This window comes from Peromyscus californicus, unplaced genomic scaffold (genome assembly GCF_007827085.1).
Source record: "Peromyscus californicus insignis strain IS unplaced genomic scaffold, ASM782708v3 Scaffold_11__1_contigs__length_118956290, whole genome shotgun sequence".
Classification (NCBI taxonomy): domain Eukaryota; kingdom Metazoa; phylum Chordata; class Mammalia; order Rodentia; family Cricetidae; genus Peromyscus; species Peromyscus californicus.
The window spans coordinates 100053773-100079815 of NW_026294402.1; the positions used below are offsets into that span (position 1 = coordinate 100053773).

Consider the following 26043-nt stretch of genomic DNA (forward strand, 5'->3'; position numbering starts at 1 on the left):
TTCTGTATGCTGTGAATATGTATTACTCTCATTGGTTAAGAGAGAAGCTGATTGGCCTATAGAAAAGCAGAATAAGGCTAGGCAGGAAAGCCAAACTGAAAATGCTGGAGGGAAGAAGGGCAGAGTCAGAGAGATGCCAGCCAGATGGAAAACGAGTCAGATATACAAAATGGGATAGAGGTAAAGGCCACGAACCTCGGGGCAACACACAGATTAATAGAAATGGGTTAAGTTATAAGAGCTAGTTAATAATAAGCCTGAGCTATTGGCCGAACATTTATAATTAATATAAGCCTCTGTGTGGTAATTTGGGAAGCAGCTACTGGGTATTTGCGCACAGGCAGTTGGGACAGAAAACGTCCACTTACAGCTTTCTATGGAATAAACTGTGTCCCTCTGCCCCTCCAGAATTCCTATGTTGAAACCTTAATTTCCAATGTGGCTATTGACAGCACTTCAAGGTCACTGTGTTAGAAATGGGGTCATTACAGAGATGATGGTGACTCCACAAAAAGAGAAAGCAGAAGTATAAGCACACAGAAGACAAAGCCATGGAAGACAAAGCAAGAAAGAGAGGTCTCACCAGAGGCCAGTGCTGTAACCATGTAACTTTGGACTTCTAGCCTCAAATCTGTAGGAAAGTCTTTTTTTTTTTTTTAAGCACACAGCAGCTCAAGCATACTAACACAATGTGATTGTCCTGTTAACAGTACCTGTGAAGTTGGGTTTTTTTGGCTATCAAATTATTGTTTGCGGATGTATAATTAATACATCTCATGTACTTAGTTATTTTGAAACTATGTAAAATATCAAGTATTTTATCATACTTTGATCAACCAACCGATACTTATTTCTAGTAGTACTATTATAAATTGTTCTGTTTACACAAATTAACATGAACTCCTTGGGTTTCTTTCCTATTTCTGTGTGTGGCTTTAAACACACATATAGCCCCATTTTATGTCATGAACCTCATATTATTCTATGGATTATAATACATCACACAATCATCCTATTGCTCAAAATGTCCCAATTGTGGCCCACAGTAAGCACTGAATAGACTGGCTTATAAGTACCTTTGACCTGTGCTCACCAATTTTTGAGAACTTCCTTATTTTCCAGCACAAGATGTTCCAAGATTGTATTTTCTTAGCCACAGCACTAAACTTAACCATTTCTCAAGGAAGCTTTGGTTCCTTTTATTGAAAAGTAATATTCAGAAGTGTTATGGATTCTAGGGCACAGTGTTAAGAATTTTATTTTATACACAAACACACACACACACCATCTTTGTTAATCTTGAATATATGAAAATGTAACTTACTTCTAAGTGTAAAAACTACTCAAAAACAGAAGTGTTGTACCCCCACATCCATTCTTTCTATGTCTCTACAACCAATCTATTTCTAACACATCCTTCCTCTGTTTCCTTCTGCACAGATAAGGTACATGAATTTCTTCCTCTTTGATTGTGGGTAACACTGAACGTAGGTACCTTCTTTTTACTTAATAGTATATATCCAGCATCACTTAACTATTCAAAAAGCTCCCTTATTCTTACTACTTCAAGTTTTTAAATAACCATAGTTTTATCAACAATTGCAAACTATGAACCATAAAACAAGCATTTTATTTTGAAGGTCTAACTCAAGAAATTTCCTGGATGGAAGACAAAAGACAAGGGTGAATGCCTTCTGTGGAGTCTATTGAAAAGGGGCAAATTCTCTACATGGGACACACATCCCAGCAAATGTATGTGGTCAGAGGACAACTTAGCGCCATCAGTTCTCTCCTTCTAACATCTGTTCTCCTGGAGCCTTGTCACTGAGGTAGTCCACTAGACTAACGGAAAGCTAAATCTTGTCATCTCTTTGTACTTTGACTTGTATTGCTTTGAGTGAATCTGAATTATTTTTCTTACATGCAGAGTTGACTTTAGTATTTTACAGGAATTATCTTTTATGTACTTTGAACATTTACCAGTTTTTCAATTGTTAGAGCACTTTACATATTAGATGTCTTACTCTTTATCTGTAATCTAGTGCAGACATTTTCTCCTGACAGCTCTACTGCCTTTGTTTTACAATACGGAATTTTTATTTTCATTTAATAAAATTTAGCAATCTTATTTTTTGAGTTCCATATCTTGAGTCATTCTTAAGAATGACAGTATTTTAAGAAAGAACTCTAATACCTAATTCTATTAACCATATGGTACTCAATAATTAAGCATAATTCTATCAACTTTAAGGCATCCAGTAATTAAGCACATGATAAAAAAAATTGTACAATGTTTCACTTATGTCCAGAGTACAAGACCAGCCTAGCGAACAGAGCATGACACTTTGTGTCAAAAAACAAACAAATAACACCAAAAGGCTGAACAGGAATATCATATATATACCAGTAGTTCTGCTTCTAAGTATATAGCCAATAGAGTTAAAAAGACCCAGATACTTGGGCTCTAAGGTCCATTTCAGCATTTCTCTAATAGCCAAAAAGTGGAAACAACCCTGTCTGTCCAAAGATTAATGAATAAAGAAAATGTGGTACATAACAGTATTCCATTCATAAAACAGATGTAAGCTTTGACACATAGCATAATAAGAATGAACTCTGGAAGGATACTACGTGAACTGAAATAAGCCAGACACAAAAGAAACGTACATAATTCCACTTGTGTTAACTAGGAAACACATTAGTAGTAACCAGGACAGAAGACTGAGGAATTAAGAGTTTCTCTTTAGGGTGATTAAAAAGTTAGCCACATATTACAACTTTATCTTCATCCTCTATTCCAGCTTATCTGCCAATTCTTGCTAGTTAGAATGCTAAACGTCTTCTTCAAATAAAAAAAGGTAAAAACAGTAAATACTGTTACTGCTAAAATCCCACCAATCTTCTTTTCTATACATCCAGTCCATTACACAACCGAAGTTTTAAAAATGGTGGCAACATCTTTTTTCTGAAGCATTCCGTCTCTTTAACCCTAGAATTAATGTTGGCAATTTCACTACACTGATATATAGAACTATTCTTTGTTCTCTTTGACAAACACACACAATATATTTTTACCCTATTATGAAATAGAGTAGACAAAAAAAAATCCAGAATCACTGACCCTTATAAAATTTAGCTCAATTTGCTGTATTACCTCTAAATATAACAAAAATTTCCACATATTCCCTTCAATAAAAGTCCCTCCTAGTATACTTTAAAGTTTGAACTTTTTTCTTCAACAATGCAATAAGAAATCAACTATACACATTCTACTGTCAGAGTTCATCCATTGGTACCAAAACTTATGGGATGCAGCAAAAGTAGTATTAAAAGGGAGGTTGATGGCAATAAATATATTTAAAAGAAAAAAGTCTCACACAACCTTACTTTATACTTCAAGACCAGAAAAAACAGTTGAGAATATAGCTTGGCTGGTGAACTGCTGTCCAGTGTACACAAAACCCAAGCTGAAGCAGGAAAGCCACATTCAATGTCATCCCTAAGTACACAGCAAGTTTGAGGCCAGCCTGAGTAACAGGAGCCTTTGTGTAAGAGAACAACAACAAGAAGAAGAAGAAGAGGACAAAGAAAAGAGGAGAAGAGGGGAGGAAGACAGGGGTGGAGGGAAGAAGACGAGTGGAAGGGGAGGAAGAAGAGGGCCCAAAGTGAGGCACAAAGATTAGAACAGAAACAATGAAACAAGAATGGGGGGGATCAACTGAGAGTCGGCTTTTTAAAAAGATAAAACTGACACACCCTTTACTAGACTAACAAAAAAAAGACTAAAAGTCAGAAATGAAAAAGAACCATTATAACCCTGTAGACACAAGTACAATAACTCATAGAGTACTACTACCAATAACTATCCACTAATAAATTGAGTAACCCAGAAGAAATGTATAAATTGAAATAGAACAGGGTCCAGAAATAAGTCTGTGCATATACTATAATTGGATCTTCAACAAGGATCCCAAAAATATACAGTAGGAAGGGTGTTAGGAAAACTGCTTATCTGCAGTACAAGAGAATAAATCCATTCCTCATCTTCCACCACATAAATATTACAGAAATGGAATCCCAACCCAAACCTAAGATCTGAAACTATAAAACTCTTAGAAGAAAACAGAGGGAAAATTGTGTCATTGGTCTTAACAATTCATGCACTTAACATCAAAAACAAAAGTAACAAAAATTAAGCAAGTGGGACTTCATCAAACTAAAAAGCAAAATCTGTAAGCACAGAGAAGGAAAACCATTAGGAGAGAAAAAGCCTATGATACAGGAGAAAATGTTTACAAACTGTAGATATGCAACAGGTTAATCTATAAAACAGAAAAAGACTTCTTAGTAAATCAATAGGTATAAAAGCTAGTTACTCCATTAGAGAATAAGCTAAACATATAAACAAATATTTCTTCATAGAATATATGAATGGGCAATAAGCATATGAATATGCTCAATATCATTATTAGGGCATTGCATAAAAACCACAGTGAGATATCTCACACCTATAAAGATTATTACAAAACAATAACAAAGTACAACCCAAGTGTCAATGAGCCCTTGAACACTGTTGGTTTTAGTTTAAATATGAAATGTCTGCCACAAGTTCATGTGTTGAATGGTTGGTCCCAACCCTTAAGTGTTTTGGAGGAAGGTTCTAAAAACTTTAGGACATAGAGCCTACTTGGAAGGCAGACAGCACTGAGGGCATGCCTCTGAAAACTGTATCTGATCCCTAATTCCATTCCTAGCTCGCTCTCTGTTTCCTGCTGAAAATAAACAGCCTCCTCTGCCACATGTTCCTCCATCATAGTGAATGAAGTCAAAGACATGGACTGAACCCTCTGAAGCCAGGAACCAAAATACATCTTCCTTCAAGTTATGCTGAGAATCTGTGCACAGATGTGCAAAAGTAACTAATAGGATATTATGGTGATATTTTATTTGTGCTGTGCTGTGGATATCATTCTGTATAAATAAAACACTGATTGGCCAGTGGCCAGGCAGGAAGTATAGGCGGGACAAGGAGAGAGGAGAATTCTGGGAAGCAGAAGGCTGAGGGAGACACTGCCAGCCACCGCCATGACAAGCAGCATGTGAAGATGCCGGTAAGCCACAAGCCACGTGGCAAGGTAGAGATTTATAGAAATGGATTAATTTAAGATATAAGAACAGTTAGCAAGAAGCCTGCCACGGCCATACAGTTTGGAAGCAATATAAGTCTCTGTGTTTACTTGGTTGGGTCTGAGCGGCTGTGGGACTGGCAGGTGAGAGAGATTTGTCCTGACTGTGGGCAAGGCAGGAAAACTCTAGCTACAGTGCTGAAATGTGATTTTATTTGTACGTTAATAAATAAAGTTTGCCTGGGGGTCAGAGCTAATATAGCAAGTCATTTAGCAGAAGTCTGGCAGTGGTAGAACACGCCCTTAATCCGATCACATGGCAGGCAGAGTCTGTGAGTTCAAGGACACAGCCAGCTTGGTGACATACGCCTTTAATCCAAGTACCAACCATAGAGACCTGGAGGTCTGTATAGACAGGCAGTGACTAAGAAGTCATGTGGTTGGGTTTAGAACCAATGAGAAGGCAGAACAGAAAGTCAATAAAAATACAGACACACAGGAAGTAGGTCTCTTTCTCAGGGGAAGGACGGCAGCAGCTGGTAAGCTAAAGGCTATTCACTAGTGCCAAGCTCTGACCTCTTGGGCTTTTAACTCTTTATTTGGCTCTGTGTTTCTTATTTAATAAGACTGTTTAGAATTACATCTACAGGATATTGCTTTAGTTACTGCTCTATTGTTGTGAAGACATGCCATTAACCAGGCAACTTATAAAAGGAAGCATTTAATTGTGGGTGTGCTTATAGTTTCAGGGGTGAGTCCCTGATCATCATGATGGGGAGTGTGGTGGGAGGCAAGAAGGCACAGCACTGGGGCTGTAGTTGAGAGCTCACATCTGATCCACAAGTCAAGGCAGACAAAGTTTGGACCTGGTACAAGCTTTTGAAACTTCAAAGCCCACCCCCGTGACACACCTACTCCAATAAGGCCACGCTTGTCAATCCTTCCCAAGCAGTTCTAATTGAGAATCAAGTATTCAAATACATGAGCCTATGAGGGCCATTCTCATTCAAACCACCACAGATATGATTCAAAATAGCACAGCCACTATGGAAAAGTATGGCTGCTCTTCAAAATCTTAAAAGGTAATTGCCAAGTGCTCTAGAAACAACTTTTTTTGTCTTGATTAGAAAGAATTAAAATCAAGATCTCAAATGCATTAGTATTCCAGTGCTCTTCACAGCACTATTCATGATATAACAGGGACAGGTGTGGAAACAACCTAAATATCTATCAACAAATTAATAGATAAAATGTGGTATATACATACAGTGGGATGTTAGTTTGGAAAAAGGAAACTGCAAAATATCAGAACACAAATGCTAAGACCACTATAAGCAAAATAAGATAGATGCACAAAGACAAACACCGCAGGATTCTATTTACATAGAGGTGTTCAACACAGTAGAATTCATAGACTCAAAGAATGGAGTGGTGGATGGGGGGGGGAGTACTAAATAGCATAAAGTTTCAGCCTCACAAAATGAATCAAAACTAAAACAGTGTCGATAATCAACAAATGTACAGTTAAAAATCTGTTAATAAGGTGCATTTTACATTGTGTTCTTACCATGTGCTGGGTAGTTTTTGTCAACTTGACACAATGGAGGGCAGTTTAGGAAAGAGAACTCAATTCAGGAAAACACCCCAGGTAAGACTGGCCTGCAGGCAGGCCTGTGGGGCATTCTGTTGATAAAGATGTGGGAGGGCCCAGCCTACTGTGGGAGGTGCCAACCCTGGGCAGGTGGTCCTGTAAAAAAAAACAGGCTGAGCAAGCCAAGAGGAGCAAGCCAGTAAGCAATACTTCTCCCTGGCCTCTGCTTCAGTTCCTGCCTCCTGGTTCCTGTTTTCAGTTCCTTGCCCTGCCTTTCCTCAATGATGGACTATGTAAAGTGTCAGCCAAATAGATCCTTTCCTCCAAAAGCTGGCTTCTATCAGTGTTTATCACAGCAATAGAAAACAAAATAGAACATATCAAAAGAAAACATTTTGAGAAAAATTTGTATAAGTAAAATTACACCTCTTGATCCCGAGTTATAGCAGCTTTATAAAATATCAGAGTAAAATAAAAGTGCTACATTTCAATTTCCAGCACGGAGGGCACTTAAAGCAAGAGTCTGAAATAGACTTTGGTATTCATTCCCAACTACTAGGGCTGAATACAACTGTCATTAAACATGTCGTCCAACTAAACCATGTCTGACTTACATAAAGCCAACAAACCAATTCCAAGATGCTCAGATCATAAGTTTGGGGAAAATACTCTTTACTCAGTAAGTTTGGTCTTTATAGACTCCACCACTGTGCTTTGCTTCTGCCAACCAATGGCTGACATGGCCACTTGAAGGGCACAATCCCAGAAATGAATTCAATCAGTGCACATCATCAGAAGCTGTGTCTAGAAAAGCCAGTCCCCAACATGAATAAAGGCGGTCAAAAATAAATGCTAACAATAAAGCCAGCAAGAAAACACCACACACATTTTTATAGGCAATAAAAAGACAGAACAGGAGTCTGCAGTCAGGTTACGCTGAAAGCAAGCTAAGACAAACAGCTCTCTCCTCATTGACCAGTTAGCCTGAATTTTACCTGTCTGGTAACCAACTGTTTCATTCTCAAGCAAAGGAAACTGATAGGCATTTTCTGGCATATGATGGTTCTGAGTTTGGTTTTGGTTGCTTGCTTGCTTAGTTGGTTTTGTTTGTTTCTTTTGGTGGTGAGGTGGTGAGTCAAGGTCTTCCTACTATGTAGCCACAGCTGGCCTGGAACTAGCTATATAGACCAAGATGGCCTCAAATTCTGCTTCCCAAAGCATCAAAGGTGTCTGCCATTATTTGAAAAGTCCTTAAAGAACCTATAATATACCAGTGTTTCTATTATTCTGACTCTTTACATTAAAAAAACAAAAGGCCAGGGCTGGCTGAGGCATAGCCCAGTGGTAAAGTGCACACGGAGGAGCAGCAGGAGTGAGTGCAGAAAGGTGTGAACAGCCAGGCGGTGGTGGCGCACGCCTTTAATCCCAGCACTTGGGAGGCAGAGTCAGGCGGATCTCTGTGAGTTCGAGGCCAGCCTGGGCTACCAAGTGAGTCCCAGGAAAGGCTCAAAGCTGCACAGAGAAACCCTGTTTCGAAAAACCAAAAAAAAAAAAAAAAAAAAAAAAGGTGTGAACAGGAAGCTGAGTGTGGGCATGGTTCTTTACCTGTGTTACTCCACATGATCCCAAGAAAACCCTTTGAAGGAGGTATTGCCATTTCTCCTATTTCATAGCTAGAGTAATTAAACACAAAAAAATAATTTGCCCAGGCTAAAGAGAAACTAACAAGACTAATAAGGAATACGAACAACTGAGCCAACATCTGACTCTCCCAGAACTCTTAACTCCTATAGACTGTATTTAAACTAATCAGGTAACCCAAAAGCTCCAAAAAAGCAAATCACACTCAGAATTAATCTAAGTATGGTGAGACTAGCTTTAATTACAATCTGAAAACAAAATGTGCCTAAAAGCAAAGTCAGAATTGGAGTTTTCACCCTCCCACCTTCTCTTTTTTCCTAACACACACACACACACACACACTGAAATTCCTCTAATAGAGTGAGTGGATGATTTCTGAAATTTATACAAAGTACACAGTGATCACTTACAAGCAGTACTCCTGCAAGGACTCTCGGGTTGTACTGTCTGCCAACAAGACATTCTATCACTTCTGTCACACAGAAGCCCAAGGCCAAAAATGAAGTAATTTCTGGTGGGGTGAGCCTACAGCCCTAATAACTCAGCACACTAGGTGTTCCACTAGGCTGCAAACTGTTTAAGACTTTATTGACAACTCAGATAAACAGTACTTATCTAAGATGGTATCAATGAGACTTTCATATGGAAATAAAATTCAAAGGAGCTCATCAGGATGCACCAATGTGTAGAAGCAATATACTTACACTTCCTCTGTGCACAAGTAAGCACATATGTATTGCACACAAATGTAAAAACCAACTACTAAGCACCAGATAGAATGGCTCTAGAACAGTAATCCAGACAAACATGAAGGGGAGCTGACTTTATCCACCACTTAAAAGAGCTGGAAAGTCTCTCTTCAATGTGACTTCAGTCCTAAACCCTACTCCGTATCACCAAAAAGACTGCCTTTCCAACAGGGGAGTAACAGGCTCAGAACACCTGAAATCATCTAAAAACGCCTTAAGGAGGCTATGTGCATTGTAGGGCATTACTGGAGCGTACTCCAAAACATGTCAAACCATGCTAACATTTCTGGAAAATATTTTAAAGAAGACTTGAAGGGAAACAAATTTTTAAAAAGAAGAATATTAATGGTCAGAATTATAATATTTGGCCTGGGAAAGAGACTTATGAAGGGCAGTGCTTGACCATTACCTGGATTCCACTAAGGTTTCCATAAAGAAAGACCATGACAGAGTCAAATACTTTAATAGGAAACATGCCATGCAAGAGCAGAATGAATACAACCAACTCCAACAGTTGCCAGAAACTCCTTAGGCCAGCACTGGAGCCACATCATGTGGGCTAGGAAGGTGGCCCCCTTGTAACCCCAATAATTCTATGATTAATCTGGCCAAGTGGAGAGGATATCACTGCCACTGTGAGCCCATGGTAAGGCCCAAGGTGACACAAGTTTCCAGCATTTGGGTGGGTGACCTCTCTGAGGAGATGATATGAAATATCTCCCTCCACACAGAGCCCTAACTTCCAGAGTATGGCCTCCATGGGGCTCACATTCAGGCTAGTTCTTAGATGTTCTACACAGAGGAACTGAATCTGGCAGAGTCAGGACAGCTATTACGCAGGGACAGAGCTCTTGTTCAGCATTCACATGGCTCTGGACTGGTGCCCAGCACCACAGAAACAAAACCCTAGTATAATCACATCTATCTAGTAAATCATTTTTTCTCCCATGCTTACAATGCTGAGGAATGAAATAAAAGGTCCTAAATGCTATAAAATATTTGTATGTAAATGCTCATTCTAATCAGTTTGCAAATATAGATAACAAAAATGCATTTACCTCTGAAAACCAGCAGGGATTGTGCATAAAGAAAAAAAAAATCTTATTCCTAAAGTAGAGTATATTACTTTAATGGTGTTTTCTTACAAAAATAAAAACTTGCTCGCTTTTTAAAAAAGGAGGGGGCAAGTCATAAGAAAATGAGTTTGAGATAAATGTGATAGTGTTATGCACCTATGCCCAGAGGGAAGCTGTCTCTCCACACAGTGCCACCAACTTCGGTATACATGCTTCAATACTTTTGATTTCTTTCTTATCATTATTACAAACAGAACCAAACAACTACAATTATTTTTTAACTCAATTCATCTTGGACCCAATGTCACCATAGCTGCTGTAATGGACATCCATTATACTCCCAGAAGAGACAAAATTGAGGTGTTTTGGTATTCTGGTAGTTGCTGCTAAACTGACTTCTGAAGAACTGTGCCAAGCCTCTCCCATAATGTTCAGGAATTTCTACTCTGCCTGAAACCTGTCCAGGTCCAGGTACCACCACACTCCTAAGTGCTACCAATCAGATGAATAGGAAATCATTACTAATGTGTAGATTGTGGGGAAGGGTTCAGACAGGACCTTGTTATGTAGCTCAGGCTGACAAGGAACTGGAAAACGTTCTGCCTCAGCTGCAAACGTGTGCCAGAATCCAGCTGGTACTTTTCTAATGCACCCACTTCTTCACCACTAACACTGAAAACCTTTTCATGGCTCTCATGGCCATTTGCAATCTCTTTCTGTGAAGTACTTCCTTGTGTCTTTTGCCCTTTTTCTCTACAAGTTACTATTTCTTATAGATTAAAGTCTTCTGCAGGAAAGTAACCCTCTATAAATTATTTAAGTATGTATATAATTCATTTTGAGATTTCACATCATGCTTTTTTTTTAAGTTTTTACTATTCCAACTTCACACTCTCTTTCTAAGGTCAGCTAGCCATCTTTATAACACTAGCTAATTCATCAGCAAAGAGAAGAGGAATAAAACAGGATGTATGTAAGCTTTTACACAGCCTCTTTATACACTACCTAGAATACGGTCATAAGCAAATACCCCAGAAGCTCTTACAAGCCCTCACTTGTGGGGCTGAAGAGATGGTCAGCAGTTTAGAGCACTTGCTGCTCTTGCAGAAGACCAGATTTTAGTTCCCAGCACTTGTATCAGGTGGCCCACAATTGTCTATAACTCCAGCTCCAGGGAATCTGACACCCTCTTCTGGCCTCCTAAGGAACCAGGCACTCATGGGTACACAGATATCTATGCAGGCACTCAAACATACACGTAAGACAAAAATAAACAAAATCCCCTTTTAAAAGCTTTATTTTCCTACCTACGTAAGAATATTGAAATCTCAATAAAGGACAATTCAATGTAGTATCTATAAAAACTCCAACTAACTCTTTTACAGAAACAGACAAGCAGATTCCAAAGCCCACACAGAAATGCAAGGGGACCAAAGCAGAATAAACAGTCTGAAAAAAAAAAAAAAAGTTGGTCTCGCCAGGCGGTGGTGGCGCACGCCTTTAATCCCAGTACTAGGGAGGCAGAGCCAGGCGGATCTCTGTGAGTTCGAGGCCAGCCTGGGCTACCAAGTGAGTTCCAGGAGAGGTGCAAAGCTACACAGAGAAACCCTGTCTCGAAAAACCAAAAAAAAAAAAAAAAAAAAAAAAAAAAGTTGGTCTCATACTTCAGTTTCAGAATGTACTACAAACTATACAGGAGTCAGAATACTGTGACGCTGGCATCAGCACAGACAATGGGAAAGAGCCCCAAGCCAGGAGATAAATTTCACTTATGGAAAACTGAGGGTACAAAGACAACTCAATGAAGAAAGTCTTCTAAATGGATGGTACTGGATAATGAGATTCCCTGCAAAAGAATACAGCTGGTTTTTTATCTCAAAATTGATCAAGTTTGAGAGAAAAATTGTAAACTACTTAGAATAAAACAAAAATCTTTATCATATTTAATCATCATGGTCTACAATCAAAGCACAAACAAACAAAAACATAAATAATCACAATTTTAAAGCTTATGATAAATGCAAGGAAAACCACATCAAGAAACTAAAAAGAAAGCCCACAGAACAGGGGAAATACTTAAAAAAAAAAATACCTCCGATAAGGGCCTAATAAATAATTGTGTAATTAATTCTTATATAAGTACAGCTAAAGTATATATTTCTATCCAGTATCCAGGATATTTATAGGGAGATATAAAAAACTTATTCATGAACTCTTAACTAAAAAATAAATAACAAATTAAAAAAATTATGAAGTGGTTAGAGACCTGAACTTCTCCAAAGATACACAAGTGGTTGTAAGCACATGAAAAGATGCTGGGCATCATTAGTGATTGGGGAAACACACCAATACCAGAATGTACAACCACCTTATACTCCCTGGGATGGCAATTTTTTAACAAAAGAGTAAAATGTAGGAGAGGATGTAAAGGAATTATTTTGACACCTGCACTGCCAGAAAGAATAAAAATGATCAAATACTGCTACAATTCCTCAACTAAACACATATGGATCAATAACTACATATGCACCCAAAGGAAAGAAAACATACATTCATAAAAAAATATATGAACATTCACAGCAGTATTACTTATAACTATCACAAAGTAAATACAGATCAATGTCCATCAAATGATGAATGAGTAAATATGATATACCCATACCTTAGAATATTATTCAGCCACAAATAGAAATAAAGTACTAATACATACCAAAACATGGATAAACTGAAAGAAGCCAAACATAAAAAGTCACACTGTTTGATTACATTTATACAAAATGCACAAAATAGGAAAATCCAAACACAGAAACTAGATTAGTAGTTGTTAGGGGCTGGGGAAGGAAAGATCGGGAAGTGAATGCTAATAGGATCAAGATTTCTTTGGGGAGGTAATGCAAAGGCTCTGCAATCAGACTACAGAGGATGCTGCAAATGTGCTGAAGCACACTGAGTTACACTTCAAAACGGAATTGTATGGCATATGGATTATATCTTTTTTAAAAAGTAAAGGTCAAGTTTTACGAAACAAATCACGATTTACTACAGCAACAGAGAATAAGCACTCAGCCAGGTAACTCTGGTTCTAGAACATCCAGAGCAAAGAAGACTCATCTGGGAAGCAACATCAAACACTGACAGACAGTCATGGAACTCTAGCTGGTGCAAATTCCCCGATGTGGAAGGAAGATGGAGATGGAGAGCTGTAGCTAGGGAACCAAACAAGCCAGCCCAGGGGAATGAAGGCTCCTTGTACTCCAACTGCTACAGGGCACACAAGTGCAGTTCAGCCCAACTGTAAGCAAATCTAGTCTACTATAAATAAATAGGAGAGCGATGCGGTCACCATTTACTTCAAATAAATTTTAAAATAATTAAAATCAAACAAGATGTGGAAGGAGGCTAAACCAGAGTACAACTGTAAGAAGTTGAACCTAATCTGCATTGCACATGGAAACCCAAGCAGGCAGGGAAGAAACCAAGCCAAGGATCTCTGGAAAGGAGAATTTGCCTAAGTACTATAAAGCTAATGAAAAATAGTGTCTTCTACTTTAAAATTTATTTCCTGGACCCGGGAGATAGCTCAAAAGATAAAGGCACTTGCCACACAAGCCTGGTGACCTGAGTTAAATCTCCAGAACCCACATAAAGATAAGAGAACAAACTCCCCAAAGTTGTCATCTAGCTTTCACATATGTAACATGGCATGCACAACCAAATACTCACACATACATACTAATAACGGTTTTAATGTATTTCTTATGAGGAAATGGTTGTGAATTAGGACTGAACAAATCAATTACTGTGGATGAGACTTTTGAAAAAAGACATAAAAAGTAAAGCGTGGGGATCAGGGGAAATCTTGAATGAATGAATGAATGAATGAATGAAGAGTGAATGAAGTCCTAGGTGAATATGTATTGTTGATATGAGAATGGCCAAATCCAGATGCCTCAGACACATGGGAAATTGGCAAAGACACCCTACACACACCCCAGGTCAGGCTCAGCCCAAGTGCAAATGTTGGCAGTGAATGCAAACGCTAGCAACCACAGATTTCTCCTCCCAGATGTTTACATCCTGAGACTGCTCACCTATGGATACTAGTTAACGCACCACACCACACCCCCTCAGTGCTGTACATAATTAATGCTGAAGTTCCAGGTTGCTGCAAAGTTGGAGAGGCTCCATAAAGGCATACACGGCCCACCTGACCCCAGCTTTTCTGTCTGTGTGTCTGTCCTTTCCTCATTACCTCACTGTCCCTACGCAGATTTCCAGGCCCAAGCAGCACAGGATATAGTAGGAAAGAGAGGCTTGAACAAATGTTAGACTAGAATAAACTCTGGCTCTACCAGCTGAAACAACCATCAGTATTCACTCACAGAAATTATGTATAGTACAGTGACAGATAAGGAAACAAAAACATGTAGATAGACATGTTATTGTATGTGACCTGCCAACTCAATTCAACAAAACCTCAGGACCACTGACTGAGCTCATCCGCCACCCACATGTTAGTTTCTAGATACTGTTCTCCATATGCTCCCAGATCCTTTAGGAAAATGGTATGATTCCATAGTTGGTTCAAACAAACAACAAAATAACCAAGATGCACCTCCAACATCATGAGGCACCAGAAAGTATATTAGTGCTATCAAAATAGAATGTATTATAGAAAGGACACGGGAATAATTTGATCAAAAAAACGATATTCCACATGGTGGCTCACAACCATCTATAACTGTAGTCTCATAGATCCAATGCCCTCTTTCTGGTGTGCAGATGTACACGCAGACAAAGCAGGTATATACATAAAATACATGCATGCATACATACATAAATCTTTTTTTAAAGGAGCCACAGGAATGAGAAAACTGGCTGTCGTTAAACAAACATCACACAAGTAACTATTATCTCCAAGAAACAGTACAGATGGGAGAATTAGCCTAAGAAAATGAAGGGAAGCACAAAGGGCTCGCAGATGCAAAGTGCTTCCGCTCTAGAGGAAGTGCTCAGGACAAAGAGATCATTAACTGTTCTCTCACAAAGGTAAAAATAATGTGTATTATGAACTGCAGAGGGAAAACTGACTTACAGTGGAAAACAGCAGACACCATCTTAATGAAGTGATCACCGTACCGTTACTGTCATAAGACATACTAATCATGAGTCATCAATCATCCAATGAACTCAAAATCAAGAGACAAACACAACTGACCATCACTCTTCAAGTGTCCAGCTCACATACAATGGGGAAGAAAAAGATGAGAAACACGACAGATGGAAGGAGACAAGAACAATGACAACTCAAAGGGAGGACGGGGCCTGAATTGGGCTAGAAAGGATAGTTTATAATTGTGAGTTTCCTAGTTTTGATAATTACACCATGATTGTATCCAGTGTAATCATGGAGAATTTAGGAAGCAGACACCTGGGAACTCTTTGGACTAGAACTGTACCATTTGTGTAAGTCTAATGTTAACAAAACATAAAAAGTTTAAGCAATTTTAGAAAAGCTCTTGACAATTAGATTTATATCCAACAGATAATCACACTTGAATTATACTGCTCTACAGAAAGAATCCAGCTTTTTTTTTTTAAATCAAGTTGCAAGATGGGCATTTATCATTAATACCAGTTTATACAAATTACTAAAGATATCTGGTGGAGAGAAGAGGTCTGTCATGCTATCCGTACTTTTTTCAAATCTATAACTTATTTGTACTACCCCACATTCAGCACTCGAAGCCTCTGCTGCCACTCCCTCATCAACTGCACTAACAAATGTTAGAGCCCCATCGTATTTTCTTGCAATACTTCTATACAATATTCACTTCATTAAGCAATTAACTGGTGACTGTAACTTTGCAGGCTATTGCAAACCAAACCCTTATGAAACCAGCCATCGTTGTGATACCCTTCCGCTTGCTGGCCAAGTGTATAGTTACAGGTGTAATGAGGAGCTACTAAGTCCTTAAAAGTAGTTTATCAGCAGATGTAACTGATTATCATCAAAAGTAATCAACTCTGAGCACCACAGTTTTAGATGAAGGAAAGTGTTTTTGCTTACATTAAATGCACGGTAACTTCTGACCTCAAAGAGGTGTCAACTGGAATCTTTGTAAATGGGTAAAAGGGAGAAAGTATTGCAAACCCTGGTAGTCTGGCATATTCACAGAGAAACAGTGCAGAAGGGCTGGGAAAATGGCTCAGGGGGTGAAGTCCCTGCTAGACTAGCATCCCCAGCACCCCTGTAAAAAGCTAGTGTGGGTGAGCACATCTATAACCCTAGTGCTGGGGCTGCGGCAGACAGGTAGATCCCAGGGGCTCACTGACCAGCCAGTCTAACAGAAGTGGCAAATTCAGGTTCAGTGAAAGACCCTTTCTCAAAAATTCCGTGGAAAGCAAGAAGAAGACATCCAACCTGAACTTCTAGCCTACATAAGCTCATGTGCACACGCACACACACATGCACACATACAAGCATACACACACACACACACACACACACACACACACACACACACACACACACACACACACAATTTCTAATACTTCAGTCTTGACCTAAAAAGTTCTGAAGCAACAGGTAATACCTGCAATGTATTTATGGTCTAAAAATAAAATTAAGAATTTAACTCCAGTAAGCAGAAGCTACGACATTTAATCATTAATTTCAGTATTTTTCTCTACTACTAAGTTATAAAATACTAAAATCCCAAACCAAAGCAGCAGCATACTTGATAAAACCAAAAGAAAAGCACTAATCTATAAAAGCTACTATAGGTTTCCTGGACACCCAACTTAGAACTCAGACAAATACTAAAGCCTTTGAATTCTAAGCTAAAATATCAGTGGCCCAAATTCCCCTCTTTCCCTTAACTAAGTCACAGAAAATCTGCATTTGCTCTGTAGCTTTTGGGTGGTAGGCACCTGTATACATGTAACCCTATAAGCCCTGACAAACCTAAGAGTAGTCACACCTCTTTACAAAGGGGGGGACCAAGGCTCAGAAGTGCTTTTCTTGCCTTTGGTTAGAAAAGTGTTTCTCAACAGGTACCAACCTTTGGGGCTAAGTAATGCCTCGAAGGAAGAGGGATGAGGGAGATGCTAACTTGTGTATAGTACCGCGTTTATCAGCATCCTCGGTGTCTACTCACTGGATGCCAGCACTGCTGCAGCTGTGACTACCAATGATGTCTCTAGACACAGCCAAATGTTCTCTGGAGTGTGAAATTACCCCCAGATGAAAGAGCCAGAGTGAAAGCCAATTTTTCCATTCAATCAGCAATACATATGTGCCAGACCCTGCCCAAACAGAATGAGAGACAACCTGAGGGTGTCTACCAAAAGAACACACTTTGAGCCTTGGTCTTCTAATGGTACTGATTTAAAACCTCTCTCCATACACATTGAAAAAAAATAAGAAAAGTCAGCATTAATCACATCTTTTTCTGGGGTGGAAAGGAAGCTGGAGTTCACACAGGATCACAGGTACTAGTTTCTAGTTTCACAAGGCAGGTATCAACTCTGGGTAATAGCAGCCCTCAGAGCATTAAGAAAAAGACATAGAAGAGATTAGTTTACACGCCTTTACAAAATGCACCACATGCTATTTCTGGCACTCACGGCATGAGAGGCTTTGCCTCCTCTGAGGAAATGCAGCAATGGCACTCCATAGAACAAGGAAGGTCTGACTCCCAAAGAAAGCCTGAGACAAATACTTCTACTCCCACCTACGTAGAAACTCAGATGAAGAAAAGCAAATCATCTACTAAGGAAGCACTAACACAGCCAAGTAAAGACTACTGGAGCCACTGTACACAAAGAGGGAAGGGAGGGAGGGAGGGAGAGGGCCCATCATAACATATATGAATGAAATGACAATGTCAAAAGCCAAGTTTTAGGGGCTACAAGTGAAAGGTGACAGGATGAGAGGAAATACAGAACACATTTTAAGTTAACTTTGCCCTAAAACATTACTGCAGTGTCCCTTAGGAAAGTGTTATCCTTCCTGGTTGCCGACTGCTGGGGATCTGACCAGCCCAGCCCAAAGGCAATGAGCTGTTGAAGACACCACAGGCAATGTTCAAAACCTTTCAATGTTACTTTTGTTTTTCTATAAAGGACTAAACATGAAGCAGCATAACATCTATCGCAGCCTATTTCTACTCCAGTAAATACAAATACTTTTTGACAAGGATGCCACCAAGTCACTCTAAGTCTGTCACGTTAGATTAACTTCATGAATCCTAGGAACAGGGACACACAACTTAAGGTCAGCACATTTACAAAGTGACCACCACATGTCAAAGCCAAAAGGCTTTACTTAAGCAATTATAATTAACAGGTACAGTACATAAGTCCAACTCCTAAATTCTCTAATATCTGTAGCAGAAAAAGAAAGCAAACAGAGACAAACCAGAAGCCAGTTACAGCCACCCTGAGATAATGTTCCTGACCCCTGCCCAGATCACTGTCTACACCACTAACCTTTTCACATTTCCAGCTTTTTCTAAATGCATCACAAGTTTAGCCCAAGGAACCTAATTCAACACCATCTGAGTAATTACTTATATACTAAAATGTATGCTCTTGTCAACAGGAACTTAAAGCCAGAAGATAAAAGATACAGTAACAAATGCATATAAATTAGTGAATATAAACCCCAGCCATTAAAATTTATAAAGAAATGTATCAACTTAGCCCAAAATGTTAGAGAAATTATTTCTTGTGTGAAATTATGGCACTAGCCTGAGAACTCACTAACCAGTTTTACTTCCTTTTACCAACATTTGTCCTTAGGAAAAGCAGAAAGAGCCTTGTCACAGTGATTCCTGGAATTATTATAAAAGACTATCTTTTAACAAGGGAAATTCAGGACTCTCTTGAACTAATCATTAGCTATCTTTAAGCTATTACCTGTAACAAAGGTGCAATTTAAAATCACCCTAACTTACTTTACCAGCAAGATAAGGTATTCCTGCCACCTTTAAAACAAAATTCACCCTCGTAAACATTCTGGTTAAGTAAGATCTCCAAAGAGTACCAGCTTTGGGCTTCAGGAGTGTGTCCTCCAGACAACTGTTTTGTTTCATAATGTTTCAATTAACAGAGCTAGATTCTGATGACATTAAATGGTCAGAAAGAGCTCAGGAGATGTTTTACTTCATAGAGTACCTATTTCACAAGCATGAGAACACACATGAATCCTAAGATAAATTAAGTATTCAGGATTCAACTATCAAAGACTGTTGCTATAGTCTGTTGAGATGGCTCAGGGGGTAAAGACACTTGCCAACAAGTCTGACAACCTAAATTTAATCTACAGAATCCACATGATGGAAATAACCAACTCCCAAGTTGTCCGCTAACCTGCACACACATGCTGTAGCCCATGTACACAATACATACACATACACACACGTAAACAAAGTTCTAAAGCCTATTGAGTCGAATAGCTTACAAACTCTGCAATAGTCTCTGCTCTTTAAAAAAATGCTTTTAGATACTCTTGATTTCAGGCCTTTTTCAAGTACCAAATAAGAGTATTTTAGAGACAATACTGCAAATAAAATAAACTACATTTTTCACACCTAGAGACGTAAGATACTTTTATAAACTGGAATAAAACTAAAGTGGTTTCTTTTCCTTCTGTTCTTTCCATCCTAGAGTCCCTTCAGCTGTTCTAACAAAGTACTTTCTTGAGACATTCCAATACAATTAACCATTTGAAACTGAGTGATAAACTACTTTAGAAAGTATAAATACAAACAATATCAAAAGATAGGGAGTTGTTTTCTAGCTAGATGTAGCATTTCCTGAAATCCTGAAGATTATTACATTTTTATTCAAGAGTGAAAGACACATTTAAACAGTATGATGAGACATTAAACAGCCAGCTCTTTAGAAAAGGCCACATTTGTTACAAAGACTAAAGCAGTTAATAGGAAGGAAAAAATGATCCGCAAAACCCTCTAGCTTCTCTAATAAGCCACCCTTTAAACTATCAGCAGCTTTTAAAGAAAAAAGCTGCATATATGTCGATCTCAGATTACTAAGTTGAGAGTTATCTTGTAATAAGCACGCTAAAAGGAGTTTCAAGGGATTTGGACGAAAATCCCAACAACTGGTCTAGGACTAATCCTTGAAATTTCAGGAAATAAATTAAGGCTTCAAATGCTGCTACTGACTGGTAGGAAGGAAGTATTCATGCAGCATCCAGGAGACTATGGCTGAAAATAGGTCAAGCTTTCCTGACAAAGTTTAAGTGGGCCCTGGGAAAAAAGTCTAGAAGAATCAAAATCTAGTGCCAAAGAAAATACCTCTACAATTGAAGTTTAAAGTAAATGGATAAAGCCATTTCCTCCCAGGATTTAACCACTGTAAACATGCCAATGTTCTAGACAGCCACTATCAGATGACCCTACACAGTTCACACCTAACAGTGCAACTTATCTGCCCTCCTACTGGGAAACTCTATCTAGACAACAGTAGCAAGCCTTAATCACTCATTAAAGCTGTGTCAACCATCCTCTGGCTTCCAAGACGGCAATATCTCATTCATAGATGATTAAACTTAGAAGCTGAGAAACCTCAGAAGCACAGTGTCAGAATGGGTGGGGGGGACCTTATCTCCCTCCTACTACAGAAAATTCCTTAAACCCACCCCACACTGAACTACTAACTTCATTCTGAGCATTTTGGTTACTACTACTCCCAGTTTCAACAATGAACTGTCATGACATTAATGCCAGGTAGCATAAATAGTATGCATCAAACAGTGAACTAGGCTATTTACAATTAACATTTATTGAGTATCTATTGTATGCCAGATGCTGTTTTGAGCACCTACAACAACCTCATAAGGTAGCTACCATTACCTTTATTTTTATACATGAAGAAACCAGAGCATAAAGAGCTTTAATAATCTGCACAAAGGCAAATAATGTGGAGATGTAGTATTCACAGTGAGATGCCTAGTTCTACAAGCCATGCTCTTAAATTCCAGCATTTCCCTCTCCCAAGAGGAATGTCTGCAGTGTTTCTCACTTATCATTTCAACTTTGTGAGCTGCATATTTTATTTTATTTTATCTTGGGGGTGGGGTTTCGAGACAGGGTTTCTCTGTGTAGTTTTGGTGCCTGTCCTGGATCTCATTCTGTAGACCAGGCTGGCCTCAAACTCATGGAGATCCACCTGGCTCTGCCTCCCAAGTGCTGGGATTAAAGGCATGTGCCACTGCCACACAGCGAGCTGCATATTTTCAATCCCAATTCATAGATGAAACTCAGCAAGGTGAAATGTTTTACCTAAAGCCATACAGTTTTGCATTAGGGCAAAAATTTATTATTTTGGAGCCTCACTTCTGAACTGTTAATAATCAGTCAGAAGACGGTACAAACTATAAAATGAAAAGAAATACAAACCTATTTTAAGATAGTCAATTGCTTTTGAAGATTCTAGGCTGTCTGTAAGTTTTTCTAAAAAATATTTAAATAGGAAAAAAAACATGTTAACGTCGTAAGAGATCAACAAAAATAGTCTCTTGATGGTCAAAAATAATGTGGCAGAAAAATCTTCAAGTTTTAAGACATTATAATCTTTTACTATGACTCCACATCATTCTTGTGTGGCCATACAATACAGACACACTGCTACCTAACAACCACCCCTTCTACCTCAGCAGACGAACGCCAGCTTCATTACTCATGCTGACCCTAGGACACCGAGAAAGAAAACCAACAGCCAAGTGTCCACCTACGCCAGGCTACCCTCCTAAATCTGGTAACCCTCTGAAAACAGCTCACAGGTGTCCAACAACTTTGAGGTTTTACCTCCAGAGATTTCTAAACAGAAACCCCTACATAATGCACCCAATAATGTCTTAGGAAAAACAAATCCGCCTTTCTTAAATCTATAAAAGAGGAAAGGGGCTTACCAAAACAATTTTCCATACCACCAGAAAAAAAAACACAACTGCTTTCTTCAAGACCCAATTAGCATTAAGTCCTCTGCAGTTACACGCTTCGGTATGTCAGGAAATGCCTTCCACCAATTACTCAGCTAGAATGCAACTGGGCAAGACCATGCCTCTCATCACTTTTCCGACACATGCCACAGTTCTCCAACAGCACAACGGATTACCAACCGCATCCACAAGAAACACCTATCCTAAAATTTCAAGTCCTACTTAGCCAATCAAGCTTACATCCTCAACAATGGAAAAACACATCAGCTTAGCTGCAGCTCCTGTGTACCAGACAAAGATTTTAAAACCAAGATTCATGGGAGGAAAGAAAACAAACAAACAAAAAAAAGCAATCATTTGTCCACTATCTTTTCTAGCATCTTGCAGCCTAGTCAAAAGAAGAAGGGTTGAAAAAAAGAGAAAAATGATCACACACAAGCCAGAAGTCATCCAAACAATAAACATGGCTGGTTCAAGAGGGAAGAACAATCATTTATTCAGTTATTCAATAATTTTTAAAACATCAGTGCTATATTCAATAATTGTTAAAACATTAGGGCTATATACAAAAAGCATTATTTTAATGAGGCCAAAGTAGTTGGATAATATGTAACAACGGAATGTGTCCAAACATAATGTGTGATAGGAACAAACAGGTCCACCGTCAGCTTCCTAACGATGTTTTCAAACAGGGAGGAACTTTAAGAAGGGAAACTGTCTCAGAAGATTTCATTAAACTCAAGGGTTTGTTTGGTTTTTTCGATTTTTTTTCCTCCCCGATGAATTTGAAAAAAAAAGCGCTTTTTTCCAAAGTTAGAATTTATTTTAAAAATCTGTGTAATTGAATTCAGTCGCACATTTTAACAAAGCTTACTATGCAAATATACAGAGATACAATCTATTGCCTTCTCTTCCCATCTCCACTTCCCATCCGCTGATTCCTTTCAAAGAGCTATAAGGACGTGCACAGATGCTATCGCAAATGCAAACTTCCGTTCCAGTCCCTATCCTAAAGAAAATAATAATTTCCCAGAAAAGCAGAATCAAGCTGTCACCCGCAGAACCTTAATCCCCTCAATGCCCATGTTGCCAAAATAAAAGCTAGATGCCCTTAGGGAAGCAATCCTCAGACATTTCACATGCAAAGGGGGGGGGGGGAATCAATTAAAAATAATCATGAAAATAAAAAGGTGGAAAAAGACAGACAACTTAAAAAGCAAACCACCACACCCTCAACTCTGCGTTGCAAACCCTTCTGCAAGGGGCCTTTACCTTCATTTTCCATCGAAACTGCACTCGGGTTGATGGCTACAAAGTCTTTAGTGTCAGCCACGGCCACACTGGGAATAGAGAGGAGAGGAGGAGGACAAGGAAGAGAAGACCCCGGAATCCCAGGCTGTCACCCCCGCTCCCGGCCACGCGTCCCACGGCTGCTCCCACCACCCCTAGCAGCAGCATCTGCAAGAGAAACCAGGAGAAGCGGAGCTGACGAGAGGGCAGAGGAGCAGGGCGACCCCCGCCCAGCCGCCACCTCCCGAGCCCACCCCCGGCGCCGCCCGCAGCGCCAGCGCCTCACACCAGCCGGGCGGCGCCCGAGAGGCGCCCTACCGGCAAGCAGCATTCCCCCGGACGCCCCCTTCCCTCCGGACCTGGAAGTTTCTGGAAATAGGGGCAGGAGTGGATACCCGGAATCCTCCCCGACACCCCAGACGTCCCCCCCATCTCCAGGCTGCGAGGACTCACTCGCGGGGCTGCGGGGGGCGCCCCACGCGCCTCGGGCGAACGGGCGCTGCTGGCGGCGCGGCAGCCGCGCGTCCAGGGGAGAACCGGAGATCGAGCAGGACAGCGGCGGGGAGGGGAGAGGAGGAGCGGCGAGGGGCCCCCGTCAAGCTCGGCCCGTCGGCTCCGCGCGTCTCCGCGCACAGCCGAGCAGCTCTGCTCCCGCCTCCGCCTCCTGCGCTCCGCCCCTCCCCGCCGCCCGCCCGCCCGCCCGCCCGCCCGCACGGCGCGCCCTGCACTACCCGGCCCGCCGCCCACCGGGCTTTGTCGCTACCACTTCCGCCGGGAGAGGCGCGCGCGCAGGCGCACTCCGGCTCTCTGCGCGGGTGAGCGGAAGTGCAGTGAGCCCGAGCCTGGGGGCCGTAATGGATGTTGGCCGGGGATGGAGAGGCTTTGTAGGACCGCGCTCAGGGCCCAACGGTGTCTGCCGGCTTTCTACACACCCGCCGGGTGCAAGGGGCGGAAGCATGCCCGTCCCCTTCTTCGGCCACACATTCCCTCGAGGCGGCCGTGGGATGGAGACACAGGGTCAGACACAGTCATGGCCGTGTCCCTGAGTCGCCTGGGCACTCTATACACAGCCCTGGAAGTCTCTCCCGTCCCGCGGCCGTCACAATCTCCCCGGACGACACAGTGAGAAGCTGGTGTTTCTGTCAGCGCCCCCTCCCACACACACACACACACCCCAACGCGTCGTACCCTCCCTTGCAAACACCTGCTCTGGCTGCTTCTCTGGTCTTGCGAGGGCCACTTATCATGGAGCCAGTTTCCAAAATTCTGCCCTGGTCAGGAGTGTGTCCTAAGCCCGTGTGTCATGAAAGGGCAGGGTTCCGAGTGACAGCTCGAGGAACGACTCCTGACCTTTTTCACTGAGTGTATGCAACCAGAATAGCTAGAATAGCAACTGGCCCTCCATCAAAGCTGAAAAACCGGTATTGCCTTGGCCGCTATCGTTTTCCAAGTCAGCCTTTCACTTAACACCTCACACAAGCCACTAGTAAGTGATTTTTGATGAATAATTGCTAAGCTTGGTGAGCTCAGGTAGCAATTGAGCCAATCTCTCACCTATATCCACTAGAGGGCAGAACTACACCTGTGGCCAGTTCCTGAGCATCCTCCAAAGACACCTCCCACCCCCAGTCTGCTCCAAAGAAAAAGCCCCTACATGTTACAGGTATTTTTCTTCCATCACTAAATAACTATTACAAAGTTGCTCTTTTATATCAGGGCCTGTAACATGCTTCCAACCACACGTTCAATATAATGAGCCAAGTTGTCTGTCTTCCTGTGTTAGGTACCTGGTAAGTTAAGCTAAATTTAGGATCAGAAATTCTGAACAGCTTTGAGGTCGACACACACACTTTCATTTTGAAAAATGACCAGGCATAGTGGTTCATGCAACTCTTAGGAGGCAGAAGCAGAGGATGGCCACAAGTTTGAGGCCAGGACCATCTAGAAATACTTATTATCTCCACTTTGGTTTGTATGCTTAATTATGTTTGTGTGACCAGTGGCATAAGTTTGTGGTTTCTATATAATAAATTTGCCGTCTTATGCTTAGTTTTAAAATCAGTTTGTAACAGTTAATAGTACTTACAGAACCTTAATGCTACAACAATCATCATTTAAAAAACTATGTTTGTAAGGTAGATTACATGATATAAACACTTAAATTCATATATAGACTTATGGAAAAAGTAATTTCATTGTTGTGCTGGGTTTTTTGTTTTTTTTTTTTTTTTTTGTTTTTTTTTTGTCAACTTGACACATCTGGTAGGATGGAACTTCAACCGAGAAAATGTTTCCATCAGGATACTCTATAGGCAAGTCTGTGAGACATTTTCTTAATTGATTGATGTGGGAGTGCCTGGATCACTATGGGAGTGCCACCTATGGGCAGATGGTCCTGGGTTGTATAAAATGGCAAGCTGAGTGAGCCATGAAAAGCAAGCCAGTAAGCAGTGTTCCTCCATGGGCTCTGCTTCAGTTTCTTCCTCCGGGTTCCTGCCTTGGCTTCCCTCAGTGATGGACTGTGATTGGGAAGTATATGCCAAATAAACCCTTCCCTTCCCAAGTTGCTTTTGGTTGTTGTCTTATAAAGGCAATAGAA

General features: G+C 40.4%; 1 protein-coding gene across 6 annotated transcripts in view; it reads right to left on the reverse strand.

The window, feature by feature from the left end:
* Positions 1 to 26043, reverse strand: part of Atp2c1 (ATPase secretory pathway Ca2+ transporting 1) — a 129425-nt gene that overhangs the window by 70657 nt on the left and 32725 nt on the right. For 2 of the 6 annotated variants that reach the window (XM_052718920.1, XM_052718918.1), the window contains exons 1-2: positions 23898 to 24143; positions 23427 to 23494 (exon numbers count right to left, since the gene is read on the reverse strand). The exons of 1 other annotated variant lie outside the window; for it this stretch is intronic. In XM_052718920.1, coding sequence (XP_052574880.1) covers positions 23427 to 23432 — 6 coding nt within the window. In that variant the 5' untranslated portion in view covers positions 23433 to 23494; positions 23898 to 24143. Of the gene's footprint in view, positions 1 to 6693; positions 6818 to 23426; positions 23613 to 23897; positions 24144 to 26043 lie in introns of those variants that run through there. 3 more of the 6 variants (XM_052718919.1, XM_052718916.1, XM_052718921.1) reach the window with 2 other exon arrangements.